General features: G+C 41.7%; 1 protein-coding gene and 1 pseudogene across 1 annotated transcript; one reads left to right on the top strand and one right to left on the bottom strand.

Annotated features, from left to right (window-relative positions):
- The first annotated feature begins 205 nt into the window (after positions 1 to 205).
- Positions 206 to 6,646, top strand: LOC117197324 (histone deacetylase complex subunit SAP18-like; annotated as a pseudogene).
- An 11,371-nt stretch (positions 6,647 to 18,017) lies between these two features.
- On the bottom strand, positions 18,018 to 18,544 carry LOC101278507 (anaphase-promoting complex subunit 11-like). Its single transcript, XM_033408880.2, has one exon. The coding sequence runs from the start codon at positions 18,463 to 18,465 to the stop codon at positions 18,211 to 18,213; it is 255 nt and encodes an 84-aa protein (XP_033264771.1). The 5' UTR covers positions 18,466 to 18,544; the 3' UTR covers positions 18,018 to 18,210.
- Between the last annotated feature and the right edge of the window lie 1,622 nt (positions 18,545 to 20,166).

Raw genomic sequence — 20,166 nt, 5'->3', positions numbered from 1 at the left:
CCCTAATCCTTTCTCTGCTTCTTTACTTCTTCTGGATGTTTCCTATAAATGAAACCATACAAAAGTTGGCTTTTTGTGTCTGTGCACTTATTTTAAGAGGGAACTGGTGAATATTTTTGTTTTTATTTGAAATAGCATTTTGGCTATTTGAGAGGGAAATCCAGGTGGATTAAAGAGGAGATGTACAAAACGAAGACCTTTTAGTAAATACGTGCATAATCTCAGGGTAGACACTGCTAAGTGTGACACCAGAGCCAGAAGTCAGAAAGGAAATGTTTAGCTCTTCTTGTGGCAAAAACACACCAAAAAAAACTGGAAAAGCATTCCTCATAACCCAAGGCCAGAGAAAGGCGGATAAGACTTGTACACTGAAAACAACAATAGCTTGTTGAAAGAAATTAAGAAAGGCCTAAATTCATGGGAAATAATCCCATATTCATGGATCAGAAGGCTTAATTCCGTGAAAATGGCAGTATTCCACAAATAGATCTAAAGATGCAAAGAATCCCTATCCAAATCCCAGGTAGTGTTTTGCAGAAATTGACAACCAATCTAAACTTCATGTGGAAAATGCAAAGGGCTCGGAATGGATAGATCAAGGAATCTTGAAAAAGAAGAACAAAGTTGGAGGTATGGAAAGCCAGGCAGAACCCCAAGGTTGGTAGAAAGACAACTGAAGCTGAAGATACTTGAGATTCAACTGATGCAGAACAAAAGCCTTCTTGGAGCTCCCCTCATCTGAGTAAGAGCTGAAACTTCTGAGAAATGACCACAGCCAATATATTCCCTCTTCAGGGTGGCTTCTATTCCAGGAGAAGGACCAAGAGTAACCCTACCATAAATCCCTTCTGTGGGGTGTTTTATGGTGCTGAAGAAGATGCAAAGATCACTCATCCATGGACAAACATTATAACAAACTTTCTTAAATCTCATTGTTTTGCAAATAACCTGTTAGTCTTTCCTGAAGAAACCTATCTGTTCTTCCCATAGAAGCCAATTCTCCCCTCTCCTTTTCCCCTAGTAAGTTAGGTTGATAAGCCTTTAACTTTCACAATTTAACATGTGAGTGACTTTTTGGATTGGCTCCTGTGTGCATAGAAATAAACTTTTTCTCTTGTTCATATTTTCTTTATTTATTTTGGCTGTTTTGGGGAGTGACACTGGATCATGGGGGATGCTCTTTTTTCATCTTCTTTAGTGAAAACATTTTGTCCATGGTTAAGCTATAAAAAGGCTTCTTGGTTTTGAGTCATATTTGGAATAGGTATACCTTTGGAAACCCCCTGGCAGGAAGAAACATCTTCAGTACTGCCAGAATTTACTGGTTGTCTTGACCAAACACCTGATAAGATGATATCTGCAAGGATTTTATTTTAAAGGCTTTCACCCTAGAACAAAGATCCTATTCAAACCTCTTTGATGATCAAACTGAAAGAAAGATGAAGGAGTATCATGGCTAGCCTAAGATCACTTCCTTAACAGAACAAGAGAATGGAAATCAGATTTAGAGAAAAAATTGAAATCCACCATCAACCCTCCCACCCATTTATACAGTGTGTTCATGCAGTCTTCCAGGTGGCCCCCTGGAGAAAATCCTCACCAAGATCCCAAATGGACAGATCCTGGTCCACCTGCTAATTTTCAGAACTTGACCCAGTTGGAGGGTAGCTATTCCAGCTATTCCGGCCTGAGAGGAGCTATTTGTGAGTTCTCCTCTGCTAAGACCACCTGGCTAAAGTAGAACCACACGCTCTGAGGGAGAGAGAGCACATGGAGCCTTTGCAGAAGGATCCATGAAAACATCCAAAGGCACAGAGCTCTAAATCTGGACACAGGAATCTTCTGATTTACATCTTAGTTGGAAATCTTCTCCTTGATATAAAGAGTCAACTTCAAGATAGTGAAGTTGGATGGGCAGGTCAGCCTCTTGAATATGCAATTCCTTGAAAAATTAAAAAACCACCATCCTTCCTTTACTAATCTCGTCGATACAGAAACAGAAATGTGGTTCTAGGGGGAATTCAAAGCCCACCCACCCTTCTTAACGATATTAAAGTCTCCATGTTCTTCTCAGGTCAAGGTATTGGGAAAATAACTGTTCTGCACTCAAGAAAGAAGAAAAACTTAGATAGTAATTTCCCTACACCTCTGATAATAGGATATATGCCCCAGAAGCTCTTTAAAGTGCTTACGTCCTTCCTCAGGCCCTTCTGCCAGCAACAGCTGTGTCGTCCACGTCCTGAGAACCAAGTCTTTAAACGTGAACATGCAAAGAAATAATTCTAACTTGAGAGTGCCTTGCTACCTGAGACTGAAAAGAAAAATGCTGATAGTAGACAAACTGGATATTTTTATCCACTCAGATGGATTTTCAAAACTAACAAGATTGCCACAAGGTTTTTCCAAAAATTCCTTTGACCAGAATTTAGTCCACAGCCTCCATAAGATTACATATCAGGGCAAATCTAAATCTGAAAAGTCTTCTCTGCAGATATTAGTAAAAATCTTTATCTTTCACTAAGCAAGTAATCATTCTTGGTCCATCTTCCAGAAACACAGTTCACAGCCTACTCTTTTATATAAACAGATGATTCTGGATTATGCAGTTTTACTGACTCATGGCTAAAATTTTGGAAAGAAGTTATATCTAGTGACATTTGTATTATTATTCTTTGTCTTTTATTACTAGGGATGGAGGTGGGGAGGCCTCAATCAAGAACCTGGGAGGGAAAGTTACTTTTCCCATATGCATACAATGGAATACTATTCAGAAATAGAAAGGAATTAACCATCAACCATGCAAAAAACGTGGGTGAATCCCACATGTATATTGCTAAGTGAAAGAATTCAGTCTGAGGAGGCTTCACACTGTAGTGCTCCATTTCTGTGACATTCTGGAACAGGTGAATCAGAGATGGTAAACAGGTTATGGTGTGGGGGTTGAAATATTCCATGTGATACTTAAGTGATGGATACCTTCCATGAGGCATTAGTCTAAACCCATGGATTTTTACAACCCAACGAGTAAATCATAATATATTCAAATTTAGTTTTTAAATTTTTTAGGATATGGGAGTGTCACAGGATGGAATAGAGAATGTGACAAAGAATCTAACTTGTTTAGAAATGTATGAAAAAAACTCACTGTTGGGTGGCAGGGCAAAAGATATTTGACCTAATTAACTATGGAAAAGACTGGAATCTTGTAGAACAAAGGCAAATTGTGCCATCCATAAATACTGGACTCTGTAAGTTCTTTCCCATGGTGGTAGGAGTTAATAATACTGAAACTACTATATCTGTAATCCAGAATGGAGTAAGCAGTGAATTCAATGGAGGATAAATGGTGGAAATCAGATTTCTTACCGTTGGAGTGGGAGGTTACAGACAAGCAAAGAAGGTTACGATACCCATGTAAAAATGGATAGATTTCATTTCCTCAATTTTAAAAACTTTTGTTCATCAAAAGGTGCTATCCAGAAAGTGAAAACATAACCTACAGAATGGAACTAAATATTTGTACATGATATATCTGACAAGAGCCTGTTCTTCAGAATACATCAAGAACTTTTACAAATCGTCAACAACAAGAAGACAACCCAATTGTTTGAATAGAAAGGGACTTGAACATACCCTTCTCCAGAAAAGAAATGCAAATGGTCAACAAGCACATAAAAAGATGTGCACAAGAAGAAAGGAAACCCACGAGGTGGAACTATGTCAGAGGAAAGCAAGAACCCATGGAAAGAGCTTTCAGTAGCAAAGCAGGAGTGAACTGAACAACCAAATACTGTTCTGCTGAATTGTAACCAAAAGCTTAGAATAATGATCTGGGTGGAGTGTCCACCCTGTTAAAAATAAATTTTATATATATATATATATATAGAGAGAGAGAGAGAGAGAGAGAGAGAGAGAGAGTGTGTGTTTGTGTGTTTCATGAGAACTGTTGAACGAACTGTGAGGAAGAACTCCAAATAGTTGATGTAGATACTCAGTCATTCATTAAGGGGGTGGGGCTATCTCCCCTGTCCTGAAGTGTGGGGGCCGCATAGTGACTTCATCTTAAAGGAGATACACAGTGCAGACTTAAGGAAAAAGTGATGTCACAGTGGGGGAAACCTTACAAACAGTACCTAAGCCAGGAAGACAAAGTTAACATGAACAGTGATAAGTTGCTTTGATGTATGTTCCCGTGATATAAAGTCATGAGAAAGCACTTAACCTCTGGGATCTGCTTCCTCAAAACCCATGAGTCTATTCTAATGACAAGAAAAACAGCAAGTAAATCTCAGTGTGGGACAGGCTACAAAATACCTAACTGTCTCCTCCTGAACACTGTCTAGGTCACTGAGAGAAGGATAGTGTAAGAAAATGTCAAAGCCAAAGAGATCCGAAAGTGACATGATGAGTCAATGCCATGTGATACCCTGGATGTGATCCTAGGGCAGAAAAACGGAGAATAAAAGGAACCTGAATAAAATATGGGTTTTAGTTCATAGTAAGGTATCCATATTTGTCATTGATTGTGACAGTTCTGTAGAAAACTAGAATGAGAGGTGAAATTAAAAGTTAAATAAGAACAAGCTACTGCATCAACCTGTAAATCTAGAATAAAAGGGTGATTTCCTCATAACACACAAACAAAATCAACCCTCAGGTATGGAAAATACAAGCAGACCCATTAGCCATCCTATGACCCTTTCTCCCTGATCATTTCCAAAGAAGATAAAATACTGAAGCATAAATTAATACAATTTTTAATTTACCTACTCTTGGCTATTACTATAGAGAGTCTAATAATATTGGGGTCTGTTGAAAAACGTGTTTGCCACGTTGAAAAATTGTACAATGAAGGATACATATGCCAGTATAATTATAAAATGGTGTATTCATAAATGTGCTAGTCTCCTTTGGAATGCTGACATTTGGTGGTTTACAATCTCCTACTTCCTAATTTTCACTAGAAATTAAGGTTATAAAGGGTAAGAATTCTAATATATTTACATGAACTATTGGGAATAATAAGGGTGAAGTAAAAACTGTGTTCAAAATATGCAAAGAAAATAAATTGGTTTTTGGTAAGGAAGGGTAAAAAAGGTATTATGGATGTGGTTTTGGTGAGGTGAAAGAACAGGTTGTTTTTGCCCTAAAATAATTTAGAGGTTGTGTCAGTGTTCCAGAATGCATAAGAGGGATTAGGGACAAGAGCCTGAATGGGAAAATAAAGTTGTAACAGGTCTGTGGAAAAGAGAGAAACTTGTATGATCAAGCCGGCTAAGATTGAATAAACTTATTTATAAGGTTTGTTTGTTTGTTTTTAATAAGGCCAACAGTGTAGGATGGAAAACTAGAATTTGCTTTATCTCTGTCAAAATGACAAAGTTTCTTGTATTATCAGTCTGTTTTAATAAGAGATTGGAAAAGATTTTTCTTTACCCTTTGAGTAATCTGCCTAGGAAACAACTATTTTGTGTCTTAAAGTAGTTTCCTGTACTTCCTGTTGTCTTTATCGTGTCTTTGGTTAGTCAACAAAATCAAGAATTCTCTGTATTGAAAGAGATATGGTTTTTGGTTTTTGTTCTTTTACAAACATATAACTTTTTTTTTTGCCTTTGAAATATTTTATTGTCACTTTGGTTAAATAGATAAGAAGGATTGTTTCATAGTGATCTGTAATTCTATTTAATTAAATGTTCAAACATTTTGACATTTTGGACAACATCCTGAACCAATTTCTAAATAAAGTTTTATTGACTTTGAACTGACTGAGATTTCCCAGAGGGCTCCTGGAAAATCTCAAAGGATTTCTTCTCACACCTTGTAAAAAGATAGATGTTAAACTAATTAGGTTTACTTGATATACTAAATTACACAGAAAGCACTGTCAAACAAGAAGCAGTGTTTATGAAGGAGGATGATGGAGGTGAAGGTACACGTTACCCGGGAGGAAATTAAGAAGGAGCCAGAGAAGCCCATCAATAAAGAGAAGACATTCCTGCTGCTGCTGTGTGTCTTCACCACCAGTAACTTCTCCCACCACGGAATGGACACGTTCTCCTGCAGAAATGTACAATCCAGTGAGCTACAGAGCTACACTTGGTTGAATGCAACCTTGAAAGAACTGACTCGTTTAGTAAAAGAAGTCTACCCAGGAGCTAGAAAGGGTACATAGATCAATTTTGCAACTGTTTTATGGAACTTAAAAGATTCAGGTGTCAAATAAGAAGACTGGCAGCACCATGTCTAGGAGAAAGAAGACTGATGATTCTGTAACCCTGCAGTCTCAGAAGTTCCCTGTAGGAGATCACTTTGACATAACAATCACCCCTCTAAATGGGGCACTTCCTCCTTCTGACTATATGCAACCCTATTAAATTTTATTTAAAATTTCTTATGAAAAAAAGGAATGTTTAATCTTCTTTAGTTTATATTTTTATGGATATATGCTATTACTATGTTTCCAAAATTGTATAAATTTCCTAGAAATATGTCAATGTCTTTGTTGTCCATGAAATGTCCAGTTATAATGTAATTAGTCATAATTCCAGTTATTATCTTAAAATGTTATGTCACTGAAACAATCAAATTTCCTAGTCAGTTGCATTAAAGTGAACTCTCATCAGGTCTTTAATCCTGACCATCTTAAGCCTTTTGTCATTCATAGTTATCCTTTTACTCTGATGCTTTCTGAAAGCTCTTACAGTCAGTTACACACAAATGTGCTTCATCATCAACAAAAAAGGAAAGATTTAGTGGAGACGTTGATGTGTTGCTGAACTGCTGACCCCAAATCAAGCAAAATAAGAGTGAATTACATGTGACTGAATGAACTGATAAAGATGATTATAATTTTTCTAAACTTTTGTTTGAAACATGCTGGTTCTTTAATGACTTATATTCCAGATTAAGAAACCATCTTGCCCTTTTTTTAACAAGCTATCTATAACTTGCAACAGTTTAATACATTAAGCCTTTGTAAATTAAAAATAATATACATTTATCTTTTCTCTCTCCCTGATCCCTCTGGAATTTAGCAACTATTACTGAATACAGTTCACCCTTGAGTAACATGGGTTTGAACTGCATGGGTTCACTTATATGCAGATATTTTTTTCCCTTGTAAATATTACAGTACCACACGACCTGGGGTTTGTTGAATCCAAGGGTTCAGAACTGCAGATATGTTTTCCTTTATTCATCCATCCATTTCCAAATATTTGCCAAGTGCTCACTAGAGATTGGCACTGAGCTTAGTCAGTGGAGATGCTGTAATGAAAAGAAGGAATGTGCTCATTGTCCTAAGGGAAAATGCATGGTGGGAAGCAGACATTAAACAAGTAATAACAGTAAGAACCATATACATCAAATGGGATAACTGCTATAATGGACTGACAGATACACACTAGTAAATATAAAATAGACAACAAGGACCTACTGTATAGCACAGAGAACATAATGTATATATAACTGAATCATTTTGCTGTACACCTGAAACACAACATTGTAAATCAACTAAACTTCAATTTTTAAAAGTGCAGGTTGTTAAAAGGGCAGTCTTGAGTCACTCTTTAGTGATTTAACCTCTTAGACATAACTCGTTGAATGGAAAGGAAGGAATCCAAGCCACGTAGATCACTTAGAGTGTATGCTGGTCATTCTTCTTTTGCCTCTGCCCCATCTCTTATCTCCTTACCCTGCAATTCTGTTCCTTTTTTATCCTTCCCTGCCCTGCTCTGTGTCCAGGGGGCTGACCAGTATCAACTTACTGGGCTTCCCTTGCCCTCTGGCTGCCAGTGGTTCTGGAGTATGGAGCACAGAGGTCTAGATGTTACTTTGTTCTCTCTCTGCCTCATCACTGTGGATTTTTCAGTGGATGGGTCTGTCTTTAACTACAGCTCTTTTGGGGAAAAACCTCATCCTACAGTCTTCCCTCTTCTTTCTCCCTCTGACCTAGTGACGTTAGAAACCTCCTCCTGTTGCTAGATCTTGGGTGCCTTAATCTCCATTACTGGTTCTTTAATTTTTTCCTCCATCACTCTCAAACCGCCCTTAATTAAATTCTGCTGAAAAATAACAGCCAAGTAAGCCCTCTGTTTTCTGCTGAGACTCTGAATGATACAGAGTGCTTCTCTATTAATTTGCAATTAGAACCAAGAGGATTAACTGTATTCTTCTTTTCATGGCAATGAAGTTATTTGCATAAATTCTATAACAATCTATTCTCCTTGTAACAGGACACAATTAGAAACATCGATTTATTACCAAGGCTTTGCCTGAAATGTCATATTTAGAAAAATGTAGATAGAACCAAACCATTTTCAGGAACTATGTTGATTTTGTGGGGTCAATGCTTACAAAGTCCCTTGAAAATAACTGGTCTGGTACCTGGCTTACAGGGTTCCCAGGCTTACCCTGGGAAGTAAGGAAGGGAGTTCACTTCCTGACAAACTCAGGAACCTTAGGCTATTTGGGGGACATTGAGAAGAGAGAAGTTCACCCAAATCGAGGTATTGCAGGGGAAATATGATGGTGAGTCCATGGCTTGGCTTCCTAGACTCGAGAGGCTTTTAAAAATTGAATCTGATAGAAAGCCCAGAAATATACCCAGGCACTGACGGTCAACTAATCTATGACAAAGGAGGCAAGAATATATAATGGAGAAAAGACAGTCTCTTCAATAAGTGGTGCTGGGAAAGCTGGACAGCTACATGGAAAAGAATGAAATCACAACATTCTCTCACACCATATACAAAAATAAACACAAAATGGATTAAAGACCTAAATATAAGACCAGATACTGGGGGCTTCCCTGGTGGCGCAGTGGTTGAGAGTCCGCCTGCCGATGCAGCGAACACAGGTTCGTGCCCGGTCCGGGAAGATCCCACGTGCCGCGGAGCGGCTAGGCCCGTGAGCCATGGCCGCTGAGCCTGCGCGTCCGGAGCCTGTGCTCCACAACGGGAGAGGCCACAACAGTGAGAGGCCTGCATATCGCAAATAAATAAATAAATAAATAAAAGACTGGATACTATAAAACTCCTAGACAAAAACATAGGGAGAACAATTTTTGACATAAATCGCAGCAAAATTTTTTTGAATCCACCTCCTAGAGTAATGGAAACAAAAGCAGAAAGTAAACAAATAGGACCTAATAAAACTTAAAGGCTTTTTCACAGCAAAGGAAACCATAAACAAAACAAAAAACAGCATATGGAATGGGAAAAAATATTTGCAAATGATGCGACAAATGAGGGATTAGTTTCCAAAATATACAAACAGCTTAATATCAAAAAATGCATGGGGGCTTCCCTGGTGGTGCAGTGGTTACGCATCCGCCTGCCAATGTAGGGGACACAGGTTCGAGCCCTGGTTCAGGAAGATCCCACATGTCGCAGAGCAACTAAGCCTGTGCGCCACAAGTACTGAGCCTGCTCTCTGAAGCCTGCAAGCCACAACTACTGAGCCCATGTGCCACAACTACTGAAGCCTGCACACCTAGAGCCGATGCTCCACAACAAGAGAAGCCACCGCAATGAGAAGCCTGCGCACCACAACGAAGAGTAGCCCCCACTCGCCACAACTAGAGAAAGTCCGTGCACAGCAATAAAGAAACAAAGCAGGCAAAAGTAAAATAAATAAAATTTTAAAAAATGCGTGGGAGACCTAACTAGACATTTCTCCATAGAAGACATAGAGATGGCCAACAGGCACATAAAAACATCACTAATTATTAGAGAAATGCAAATCAAAACTACAATGAGGTATCACCTCACACTAGTCAGAATGGCCATCATCAAAATGTCTACAAATCATAAATTCTGGAGAGGGTGTGGAGAAAAGAGAACCCTCCTACAGTGTTGGTGGGATTGTAAATTGGTACAGCCACTATGGAGAACAGTACGGACTGGAGGTTCCTTAAAAAACTAAAAATAGAGTTATCACATGACCTGGCAATCCCACTCCTAGGCATATATCCTGAGAAAACAATAATTCAAAAAGATACATGTACCCCAATGTTCACAGAAGAACTATTTACAATAGTCAGGATATGGAAGCAATCTAAATGTCCATCAACAGAGGAATGGATAAAAAAGATGTGGTACATATACACAATGGGATACTATTCAGCCATTAAAAAAAGAATGAAATGATGCCATTTGCAGTAACATGGATGGACCTAGAGATTATTATACTAAGTGAAGTAAATCAGAGAAGGACAAATATCATATGATATCACTTATATGTGGAATCGAAAAAATAATACAAATGAGCTTATTTACAAAACAGAAATAGACTCACAGACATAGAAAAAAAACTTATGGTTACCAAAGGGGAAAGGAGGGGGAGGGATAAATTAGGAGTTTGGGAATAAAGTATACACACTATATATAAAATAGATGTATAGCACAGGGAACTATACTCAATATCTTGTAATAACCTATAATGGAAGAAAATCCAAATATATATATATATATGTAATATTTACAAATACATAAATATTTATAACTTAATCACTTTGCTGTATACCTGAAACTAACACAACATTGTAAATCAACTATATTTCAATAAATTTTTAAAATAAACAAATAAAAATTGAATCTGAGATTCCCTATTAACAGTTCCAGTAATACAAACTGCTCTGCTCTGAGAAATACCACAACAGTGACACGAATGTACGTGCTGTCACTGAAGGCACTCAAGCTGCAAACACATTGAATGATTTGCAGATTTTTTTTAAAACAACATTTTTTTTTTTTTAGTTTTTAATTTTGGCTGTGCCAGGTCTTAGTTGTGGGATCTTCGTTGCAGCATGTGGGATCTTTAGTTGCGGCATGCAGGCTCATAGTTGCAGCATGCGAACTCTTAGTTGTGACATGTATGCAGGATCTAGTTCCCCGTCTAGGGATCAAACCCGGGCCCCCTGCATTGAGAGTGCAAAGTCTTACCCACTGGACCAGCAGGGAAGTCCCGATTTTCAGATATTAAATCATTCTTGCATCCCTAGAATAAATCCCACTTGATCATGGTGTATGATTCTTTTAATGTATTCCTTTTTTTTTTTTTTTTTACGGTACGCGGGCCTCTCACTGTTGCGGCCTCTCCCGTCGCGGAGCACAGGCCCCGGACGCGCAGGCTCAGCGGCCATGGCTCACGGGCCCAGCCGCTCCGCGGCATGTGGGATCTTCCTGGACCGGGCACGAACCCGTGTCCGCTGCATCGGCAGGCGGACTCCCAACCACTGCGCCATCAGGGAAGCCCTCTTTTAATGTATACTTGAATTTGGTTTGCTAATATTCTGTTGAGGATTTTTGCACCTAGGTACATCAAGGTCCTTCTTGATATTCTTAAAATCCGAATTTAAAATATTATCTCAGTGAAAAATTACAGGTAAATGCAAAAATATCAAGAAAGTGAAAGAGTCCTTAGAAATAAATGATAAGGAATAACAGATAAAAGGAACAAGGACTCAAAATAACTTACTTTCCATAAGAATTTTAGCTCTTCAGAGGAATTCTCATTAAAATCAATGTAAAAGGCAAGCTTTAGATTAAAATTTAAAACTTTTGGGGGTACTATATTTCCATGGTGAAATGGAAACGTAATTTATGTATAAGATATTAAGGAATACTGTTTTCAAAAACTTTTAATGACTTGGATAAGTACTAATATTAAGTGAAAAGGTAACCAGGAATATAGGATGATCGCATCTAATTTAGATGAAATATAGATATGCTGAGCGCTAGTTCTCAAATTTTTAAAAAGGTTTTAGTGTTAATACAATGGGAAGGATTCCATAAACATGTTTTGGTTTGATATTCTGTTTTCTTTCAACCAGACACACAGAGCTGCGATGCAGACCAGGTGTGACCAACACTTTCCCACGCCACCCCCAGTGCGTCCTGAGAGGCATTGACTTTCTGTCCTGGAGCCCAGTGCCTGACTCAGGGGCTCCATAAATGCTCCCTGATATACTGCCCTTGGGAAGAAGCCTATTTTTCCATAGTGTGAAATAATAGGAAAATTACTTCCACTAGAAGATCCCCCCTAAACATTGAATCTTACAAATTTGGTTTTGATCTACCTGCAATCCTGTGAAGATATCTGAGTTTAGATGTGGCCTCCTTTTTTTTTTTTTTTTTTTTTTTTTTTGCGGTACGCGGGCCTGTCACTGTCGTGGTCTCTCCCGTTGCGGAGCACAGGCTCCGGACGCGCAGGCTCAGCAGCCATGGTTCACGGGCCCAGCCGCTCCGCGGCATGTGGGATATTCGCGGACCGGGGCACGAACCCGTGTCGCCTGCATCGGCAGGCTGACTCCCAACCACTGCGCCACCAGGGAAGCCCTAGATGTGGCTTCTTTTGCAACAGAACCAGGGAACCCCGAGCACTCCTGTCATTTCTCATGTGACCACCAGAGGGCAGTGCGTGGCTGCTAGTGACAATCACACTGCCCCCCCACCCCCCCACCCCACCCCACCCCCCACCCCCGTCAAACCTTTTACAAACAGTCTTACTCAGAACATGTTTTATAGCCTTAGAGCATTTCTTTGAGGATTATTTAATTTCCTTTTATTCTTCAAACCTTTGGAATCTAATGAAAACTCCTTACAAATAACAACTAAAGGTAATGCACTGGATGGGAGATGCCCCTCCTTACACAGGCAGACACGTGAAATTATGTGTGTCTGAATGAGATGGACCCTTGCCTAACATAAAATTTAAAAACTCATCCAAAATGGATCAAAGACCTAAATTTAGGAGCTAAATCTATAAACTTATAGAAGACAACATAGGAGCAAATCTTCATGACTTTGGATTTGGAGTCGGTTTCTTAAAGATGACACCTTTCATAAAGGGTCACCAACATGACTGCTTTCCATTTGGCTCTTAGTGTGCCTCAGGCCCCAGGCAAGAATTATACAGGTCATTTCTCCAGTAATTCTCCCAAAACCCATTAAGCAGTGCCAGTTATTTTCTCCATTTTAGAGATTGGGCCACTGAGGCTCACAGCCTTGCTCGATCTCCCAGCTAAGAAGAGGCTGAGCAGGGACCAGAGTGCAGTCTCTCTGCCCTTGGACCCTGCGCTCTCTCCACACTGCTCCTCCCTGGATTCCTCCAGAAATCGGATCCCCAGACCTTGAGAACTCACTGAGATCTGGGGCGGGGTCACCACTTATGCATGGAGCTTGGTTTTTTGGCCAGGAACGACCCACCCTGGCCACTGGGGGCCCTCGTGGTGCCAGGATCAGCCGATATCTGGGCAGAAGGAGGTCTCTCTATGGGCACCAAGAGTAAAGGTTGTTGTATTATCAGAGCTGAGAAGTCCCCCTGCAGCATCTGGTTGCAGCCTGCTTGTCAGGTGGGCCCTATAGGGGTCTACTGAACACTGGGTTCAAATCCTGCCGCTGCCGGTCTGTGGGGCAGAAAATGGGGCAGTTTATTTCGGCTCCATTCCCTCATCAGTCAAACAGGGACAGTGTTTCTACATTCTTCCTGGGGTTTTAAGAGATTCAATGAGACGATTCATGTCTGGAAAAGAGACCTAGGTAAGGACTGGATCATCCTTAGCTGTACCTGCTGATATGACCTCCCTGCAAGCCCTCTGCTGCCCTGGGCTCCCTGCCTCTGCCCACTCTGTTCCCTCTGCTGAGGACCCAGCTCCCTCAGACTCAGATGATTCTCCAGAAAGCCTTTTTCTCACTCCCATTGGCTGGGGTGTCCCTTGGCCTGCGGTGGGGAACAGCACTGGGGCTCACGCCATCAGACTCAGGGCATCCCTGGAGCTGGATATGAGCCTGTGCCTGAGGACGATGAGGTTCTGAGTGTGCAGAGCTGACCCTGGAGCTCCGTGCATAGTGCCGTCTCCTCCTGGGACCACAGGCCGGGACGCCCAGCAAAGGGGGTCCCTCCTTCCAAGCAGCCACAGTGAGCTGCGCTGAGCTCCCTGGGGTGCCTCCCACCTCCCCTGTGCCTCGCCCCGAGACAGCATCTCAGGGTCCCGCAGCCACCGGGGGCGGGGGGCAGTGTCTTCTCGCGGGTCGATATTGAAAGTCAGTTTCTGGAGAAGAAGTTAGTCTTTAATGGAAACAACACTGGGAAGAATCCGGGCCCCTTCATACAAACCAACACTGAGCCTGAGCCCGTAACCGTGACGGCACTGCCCCTGCCATGGGGACCCTGTCCCGTGGTCCTCACTGCTCTCCACCCCGCTTCCATCAGGGGCGTCCCTCTCTTACCCTCAGGGGAGCCCTGAGTGTCCTCCCTGTGAAGGTCTATGTTCTGTGCATGGGGACCCATCTCTTGGCCGAGGAGAGAGAGATCGCTGACCCGCAGCCACAGATAGAGCGCCCTCTGTCCTCACCTTGAGGGAGGTGAGGGCTCCCCCCTTCTCACCTGGCGTCTTGGGCGGGAAGCAGAACCCCACCCCACGCAGAAGCTGAATGTGAGGGGTGCCAGGGCTGGGGGCTGGCGCAGGTCCGAGCCAGGGGTCACTGCTGGGGGAGCCCGAGGGGTGCTCAGGGGCGGTGCCGCCTCCAGAGCCCCCAGCCCGAAGCTCTGACCTTCCCGCAGCTCCCAGGGCGCCCACGTGCTTTACTAAGGCCTCTCCTGCTCACACAAGCTGCAGCGGTTCTTGCTGTAGCGGCTCAGAACTTCGTCTGGCCTGAGCACAGTCAAAGCCACGTCTGTAAGTCGCCCACCTGCTCTGAGAGGTGCTCTCTTGGGAAGAAGGAGCCCCACCTTGGAGAGGGAGGGAACGGCCGGGCCTGAAGCCTCCTCTGGCCGGGAAGCAGCGCATGCGTTCTTGGCTCGGAAGCGGAGTTAGGAGCCGAGGGTTGGGTGGCTCCCGGGTGGGGCCGGGCAGGGCTGGGTGTGTCACTGGACCGGCAGGGCTAAGATGAGCTCCGGGAAACAGGGCAGGGGAGTGGGGCGGGAAACCTGGGCCAGGGGACTGGGATGGCCCCTCCCTGCTCCGCGGGTCACTCTCAGACACCCTGAGGGCCTTCACTGCCCAGTAGGCCACCTCCCTGCCTCAGGTGGAGCTCCGGGCTCTCGGGAGCCCCTGCTTTCCCAAACGAGGCGCAAACTTGATGAAGAGACACAGATAGTGGAAACTGCAGCCAACACCTAAAAACACGTATGAATTGTGTTCCCCAAATTCCACTTATAGGGACCAGTCCTTAAAAAAAATAGAGACTGAAGGATGCAGATGTACAGTACAATTAGTAGAGCGAAAAACTGGGAATGGCCCAATTGTGAACAGCCGGGGCTGCTGAGTAACATGGAATGTGTGGCCACCGATACAGGACAAGGGATGCAGGACTGACATGCATGTCCACCTGTGAGGACATCAGTTTACAGAAGCAGACAGCCCTGGAGCCTCACCACCCTTACCCTCTTGTGTGCACACGCACACACACACACCCCACTGCACTGTCAATTGGAAAAGACTGGAAAAATGGAAACCACTTGTTAAGGACAATTATTTCTTTTTTTCAGAATTTTATTTTATTTTCTCCCAGTTTTATGGAGATATAGACACACAGCACTGTATAAATGTAAGGTATACAGCATACCAATCTGACTTACAATCATCATGAAGTTTAGCGACTGTCCATCCTCTCATATAGACACAAAATAAAAGAAAAAGAAAACATGTATTTTCCCTTGTGAGGAGAGCTCTTAGGATTTACTCTTAAGAACTTTCATATATAACACACAGCAGTGGTAACTGTATTTATCATGTTGGACATCACATCCCTAGTACTCATTTATCTTTTTTTTTTGAATTTTTGAATTTTATTTTATTTATTTTTTTATACAGCAGGTTCTTATTATCTATTTTATACATATCAGTGTATACATGTCAGTCCCAATCTCCCAATTCATCCCACCACCATCCCCTGCCGCTTTCCCCCTTGGTGTCCATACGTTTGTTCTCTACATCTGTGTCTCTGTTTCTGCCCTGCAAACAGGTTCATCTGTACCATTTTTCTAGGTTCCACATATATGCATTAATACATATTTGATTTTCTCTTTCTGACTTACTTCACTCTGTATGACAGTCTCTAGATCCATCCACGTCTCTACAAATGACCCAATTTTGTTCCTTTTTATGATTGAGTAATATTCCCTTGTATATATGTACCATATCTCCTAGTATTCATTTACCTTATAATTGGAAGTTTGTACCTTTTCAACCACCTTCATTCAGTTCCCCTTCCCATCACCCCCCACCTCTTGTAACCACAGATCTGGTCTTTTCTTCTATGAGTTTGTTTGTTTGTTTTTCAAAGTATATTGGACCTTGAACATTATGTTAGTTCCTGGCACACAACACAGTGTTATGTCTATACATTTCAAAATGATCATCATGATTAGTCTAGTCACCATCTGTCTCCAGACAAAAATATTAAACTATTATTGACCATATGCCCCACTAATACAATACATTTCATTCCCGTGACTCATTTATTTGTAACTGGAAATCTGTACCTCTTCATCTCCCTCACCTATTTCTGGCATCCCCATACGACTCTTCCTTCTAAAAACTACCTGTTTGTTCTCTGTATCTATGAGTCTGTTGCTATTTTGTTGTTCGTTCTTTCATTTGTTTTGATTTTTAGATTCCACACAGAAATAAAATAATATGATATTTGTCTTTCTCTGTCTGACTGATTTCGCTAAGCATAAGGTCCATCCATGCTGTTGCAAATGGCAAAATTTCATTCTTTTTTGATAGCAGAGTAATAGTCCATTGCGTGTGTGTGTGTGTGTGTACCACATATTTTTTAATCTATTCATCTGTCGATGGGCACTTAGATTGCTTCCATATCTTGGTTATTGTAAATAATGCTGTTATGAACGTTGGGGTGCATATATATCTTTTTGAATTAGTGTTTTTGTTTTCTTTTGATAAATACCTAAAAGTGGAATTGCTGGGTTGTATGGTAGTTCTATTTTTAGTTTATTTAGGAACCTCAGTACTGTTTTCCACAGTGGCTGCACCAATTTACATTCCCACAAACAGTATCTAAGGGTCCCCTTTTCACCACATCCTCTCCAACATTTGTTATTTGTGTTCTTTTTGATGACAGCCATTCTGACAAGAATGAAGTGATATCTCATTGTGGTTTTGATTTGCATTTGTCTGATGATTGATGATGTTGAGCATCTTTTCATGTGTCTGTTGGTCATCTGTATGTTCTTGGGGAAATGTCTGTTCAGCTCTTCTGCCCATTTGGGTTTTTGTTTTTTGTTTTTTGGGGGTTGAGCTGAATGAGCTCTTTGTCTATTTTGGGTGTTAAGCCCTCATCAGAGACATTGTGTGCAAACATCTTCTCCCATTCAGTAGGCAGCCTTTTCCCTTTGTTGATAGTTTCCTTCACTGTGCAAAAGATTTGAGTTTGATGGAATCCCATCTGTTTATTTTTGCTTTTGTTTTCCTGGCCTGAGGAACATATCTGAGAAAATATTGCTAAGACCGATATCAAAGTGCATACTGCCTATGTGTTCTTCTAGAAGTTTTATGGTGTCAGGTCTTACATTTAAGTCTTTAATCCATTTTGAGTTTATTTTGTATCTGGTTTAAAAGGAAGATAATTATTTCTTGGTAGAAGGAATGTATCTTCTTTTCTTATTTTTATTTATTTATTTTTAATTAATTTATTTTATATTTGGCTGCATTGGGTCTTTGTTGCTGCACTCAGGCTTTTCTCTAGTTGTGGCGAGTGGGGCCTACTCTTCGTTGTGGTGCACGGGCTTCTCATTGTGGTGGCTTCTCTTGTTGCGGAGCACGGGCTCTTGGTTCGTGGGCTTCAGTAGTTGTAGCTCTTGGGATCTAGAGCGCAGGCTCAGTACTTGTGGCGCAGGGGCTTAGTTGATCCATGGCATGTGGGATCTTCCTCGACCAGGGCTCAAACCCATGTCCTCTGCATTGGCAGGCAGATTCTTAACCATTGCACCACCAGGAAAATCCCTCACAGGTCTTTGTTTTTGTTTTTTGGTTTTTTTGCCAGGCTCATGTGGTTTAATGAGTTTTACTTATTGGATAAAAGTGTCAATGTTGTGATGGGAAAAAAAACAAACGCAGCTTCAGTCCTCGTTTCAACCCTGTCACAGCCCAAAGGGGACTGGCCCAGTGGAGACCATGGCCACCCAGAGCCACTGTGGGGGTGGGGCCGTCTCAGGGCAAGGGGAGAGTAGGGCAGTGCAGCCTCACTCCTTGAACTTCCACTCCTGGCGGCACATGGGGCAGTGCTGCTGCACCTGCTGCACGTTGAGCCACTTGAGGATGCAGTGCATGTGGAAGCAGTGCGAGCACTGGCCCCACGCCAGCGGGCAGTCTTCACCTGGCACCTTGCAGTCCAGGCAACAGCCATTGAAGGCCATCCGGCAGATGCCGCAGTTCTCGTCGTTGGCCACCCAGAGCCAAGTGACCACGCCGTTCCAGCACTTGATCTTCACCTTCATGGTGCGGGAAGCCCCTGCCGACCTAATCGCGCGCAGCCCCACCCGCCTTCAGTTGGCAGCGCCGGCACCGCGCGGGAAGGTATGTCAGGTCTTTTTTAATTTACAAAATTTTTAGTTTTTAAGGAAGTTTCTGGCGAAGATAAAATCAAGCAAAATCTGCTCTTCATAGCCTACCCTCCCCAAATTTGGGGCCCAAACATACGTATGCAGATATGCATAGAATAAGTAAACACCTTGGAATTATTATACCTTGATAAAGAGCATAAAGAATTAAAGAACCTGCTCTAGACAGTGAACGTTTAGCATTTTCTGTTGTACTGTAAAGGGGGTGAAAACTATTAGAGGAACAATTTAAGCTCTGAAGCTCGGAGCTGCAAGTATGGATATCCAGTGGCACTCACCCAGGGTAATCGTTGAAAAGATTCTGGGAAGAAACTGAGAACCTTACAAAATAGCCATAGTAATAACACCTTCCCTTTATGTATTGAAGATAGTATTATCTGTTAGAAAATAGAAACTTCTCCTTGGAGTTAGATTACTATGATGTTCACATACAAAAACTAGATTGGAACATTCATTTTCATACAAGGAAAAATGTTTTTCAGACATTTATTAAAGTGATATTTATATTTATTATTAAAGTGATATTTTTCCTGATCTATCACAGGCCGAAAACCTCCAGTATACAGAGCTTGCTAGCATGGATTAAATTTCTGTGATAATTATCCTGGAAATCATATTAGCAAGGACCAAAAATCGATAGGGCAACTGTGTGCAATTTTCCTCAAGACATCCCTCATGGCGCAGTGGCAAAGAATCTGCCTGCCAATGCAGGGGACACAGATTCGAGCCCTGGTCCAGGAAGATCCCACATGCCACAGAGCAACTAAGCCCGTGCGCCACAACTACTGAGCCTGCACTGTAGAGCCCACGAGCCACAACTACTGAACCCGTGTGTCTCAACTACTGAAGTCCACATGCCTAGAGCCCGTGCTCTGCAAAAAGAGAAGCCACCACAATGAGAAGCCTGCACACAGCAACAAAGAGTAACCCCCACTCACTGCAACTAGAGGAAGCCCACGCGCAGCAACGAAGACCCAACGCAGCCAAAAATAAATAAATAAAATAAATAAATTTACTAAAAAAAAAAAAAAAAAAAAGACTGTCGGTGTCCATTCTACTCACTCAAATGACAAACAAACCTGGGTTTGAACACTGAAGGGCAGAAATGCCTCTTCAACACCAGAGTTCTGGAAAATTCTCATACCTTTTTTGTAACATTCCAGGAATTGGCTAAGTGGCAATGTGGGTTATGAGACTGCAATGATACCATTGGAATTCAATGAATAACTTTAAAAAAAAAGCCTCACATACTTTCTTTTTCTTAAACAGCTTTATTGAGACATAATTTACAAATTATATAATTCACCCATTTAAAGTGTACAATTCAATGGGTTTTAGTATATATTCACTGAGTTGTGCAACTATCATCACAATCAATTTTAGAATATTTTCATCACATTCCCCCAAACCCATATCCATTAGCAGTCACTTCCCACTTCCCCCCAACCTCTCCCAGCCCCTGGCAAGCACTGATCTGATTTCTGTCTCTATGGATTTGCCTGCTCTGTGCATTTTATATCAATGAGATCATATGAGATGTGGGAACTTTTTTTTCTTGAGGGAAGGGGTAGGGAAAGA

The sequence above is a fragment of the Orcinus orca genome, chromosome 14 (genome assembly GCF_937001465.1).
Source record: "Orcinus orca chromosome 14, mOrcOrc1.1, whole genome shotgun sequence".
Classification (NCBI taxonomy): domain Eukaryota; kingdom Metazoa; phylum Chordata; class Mammalia; order Artiodactyla; family Delphinidae; genus Orcinus; species Orcinus orca.
The sequence above is the reverse complement of the archived record's forward strand: the minus strand, read 5'-3'. Positions and strand labels throughout refer to the sequence as shown.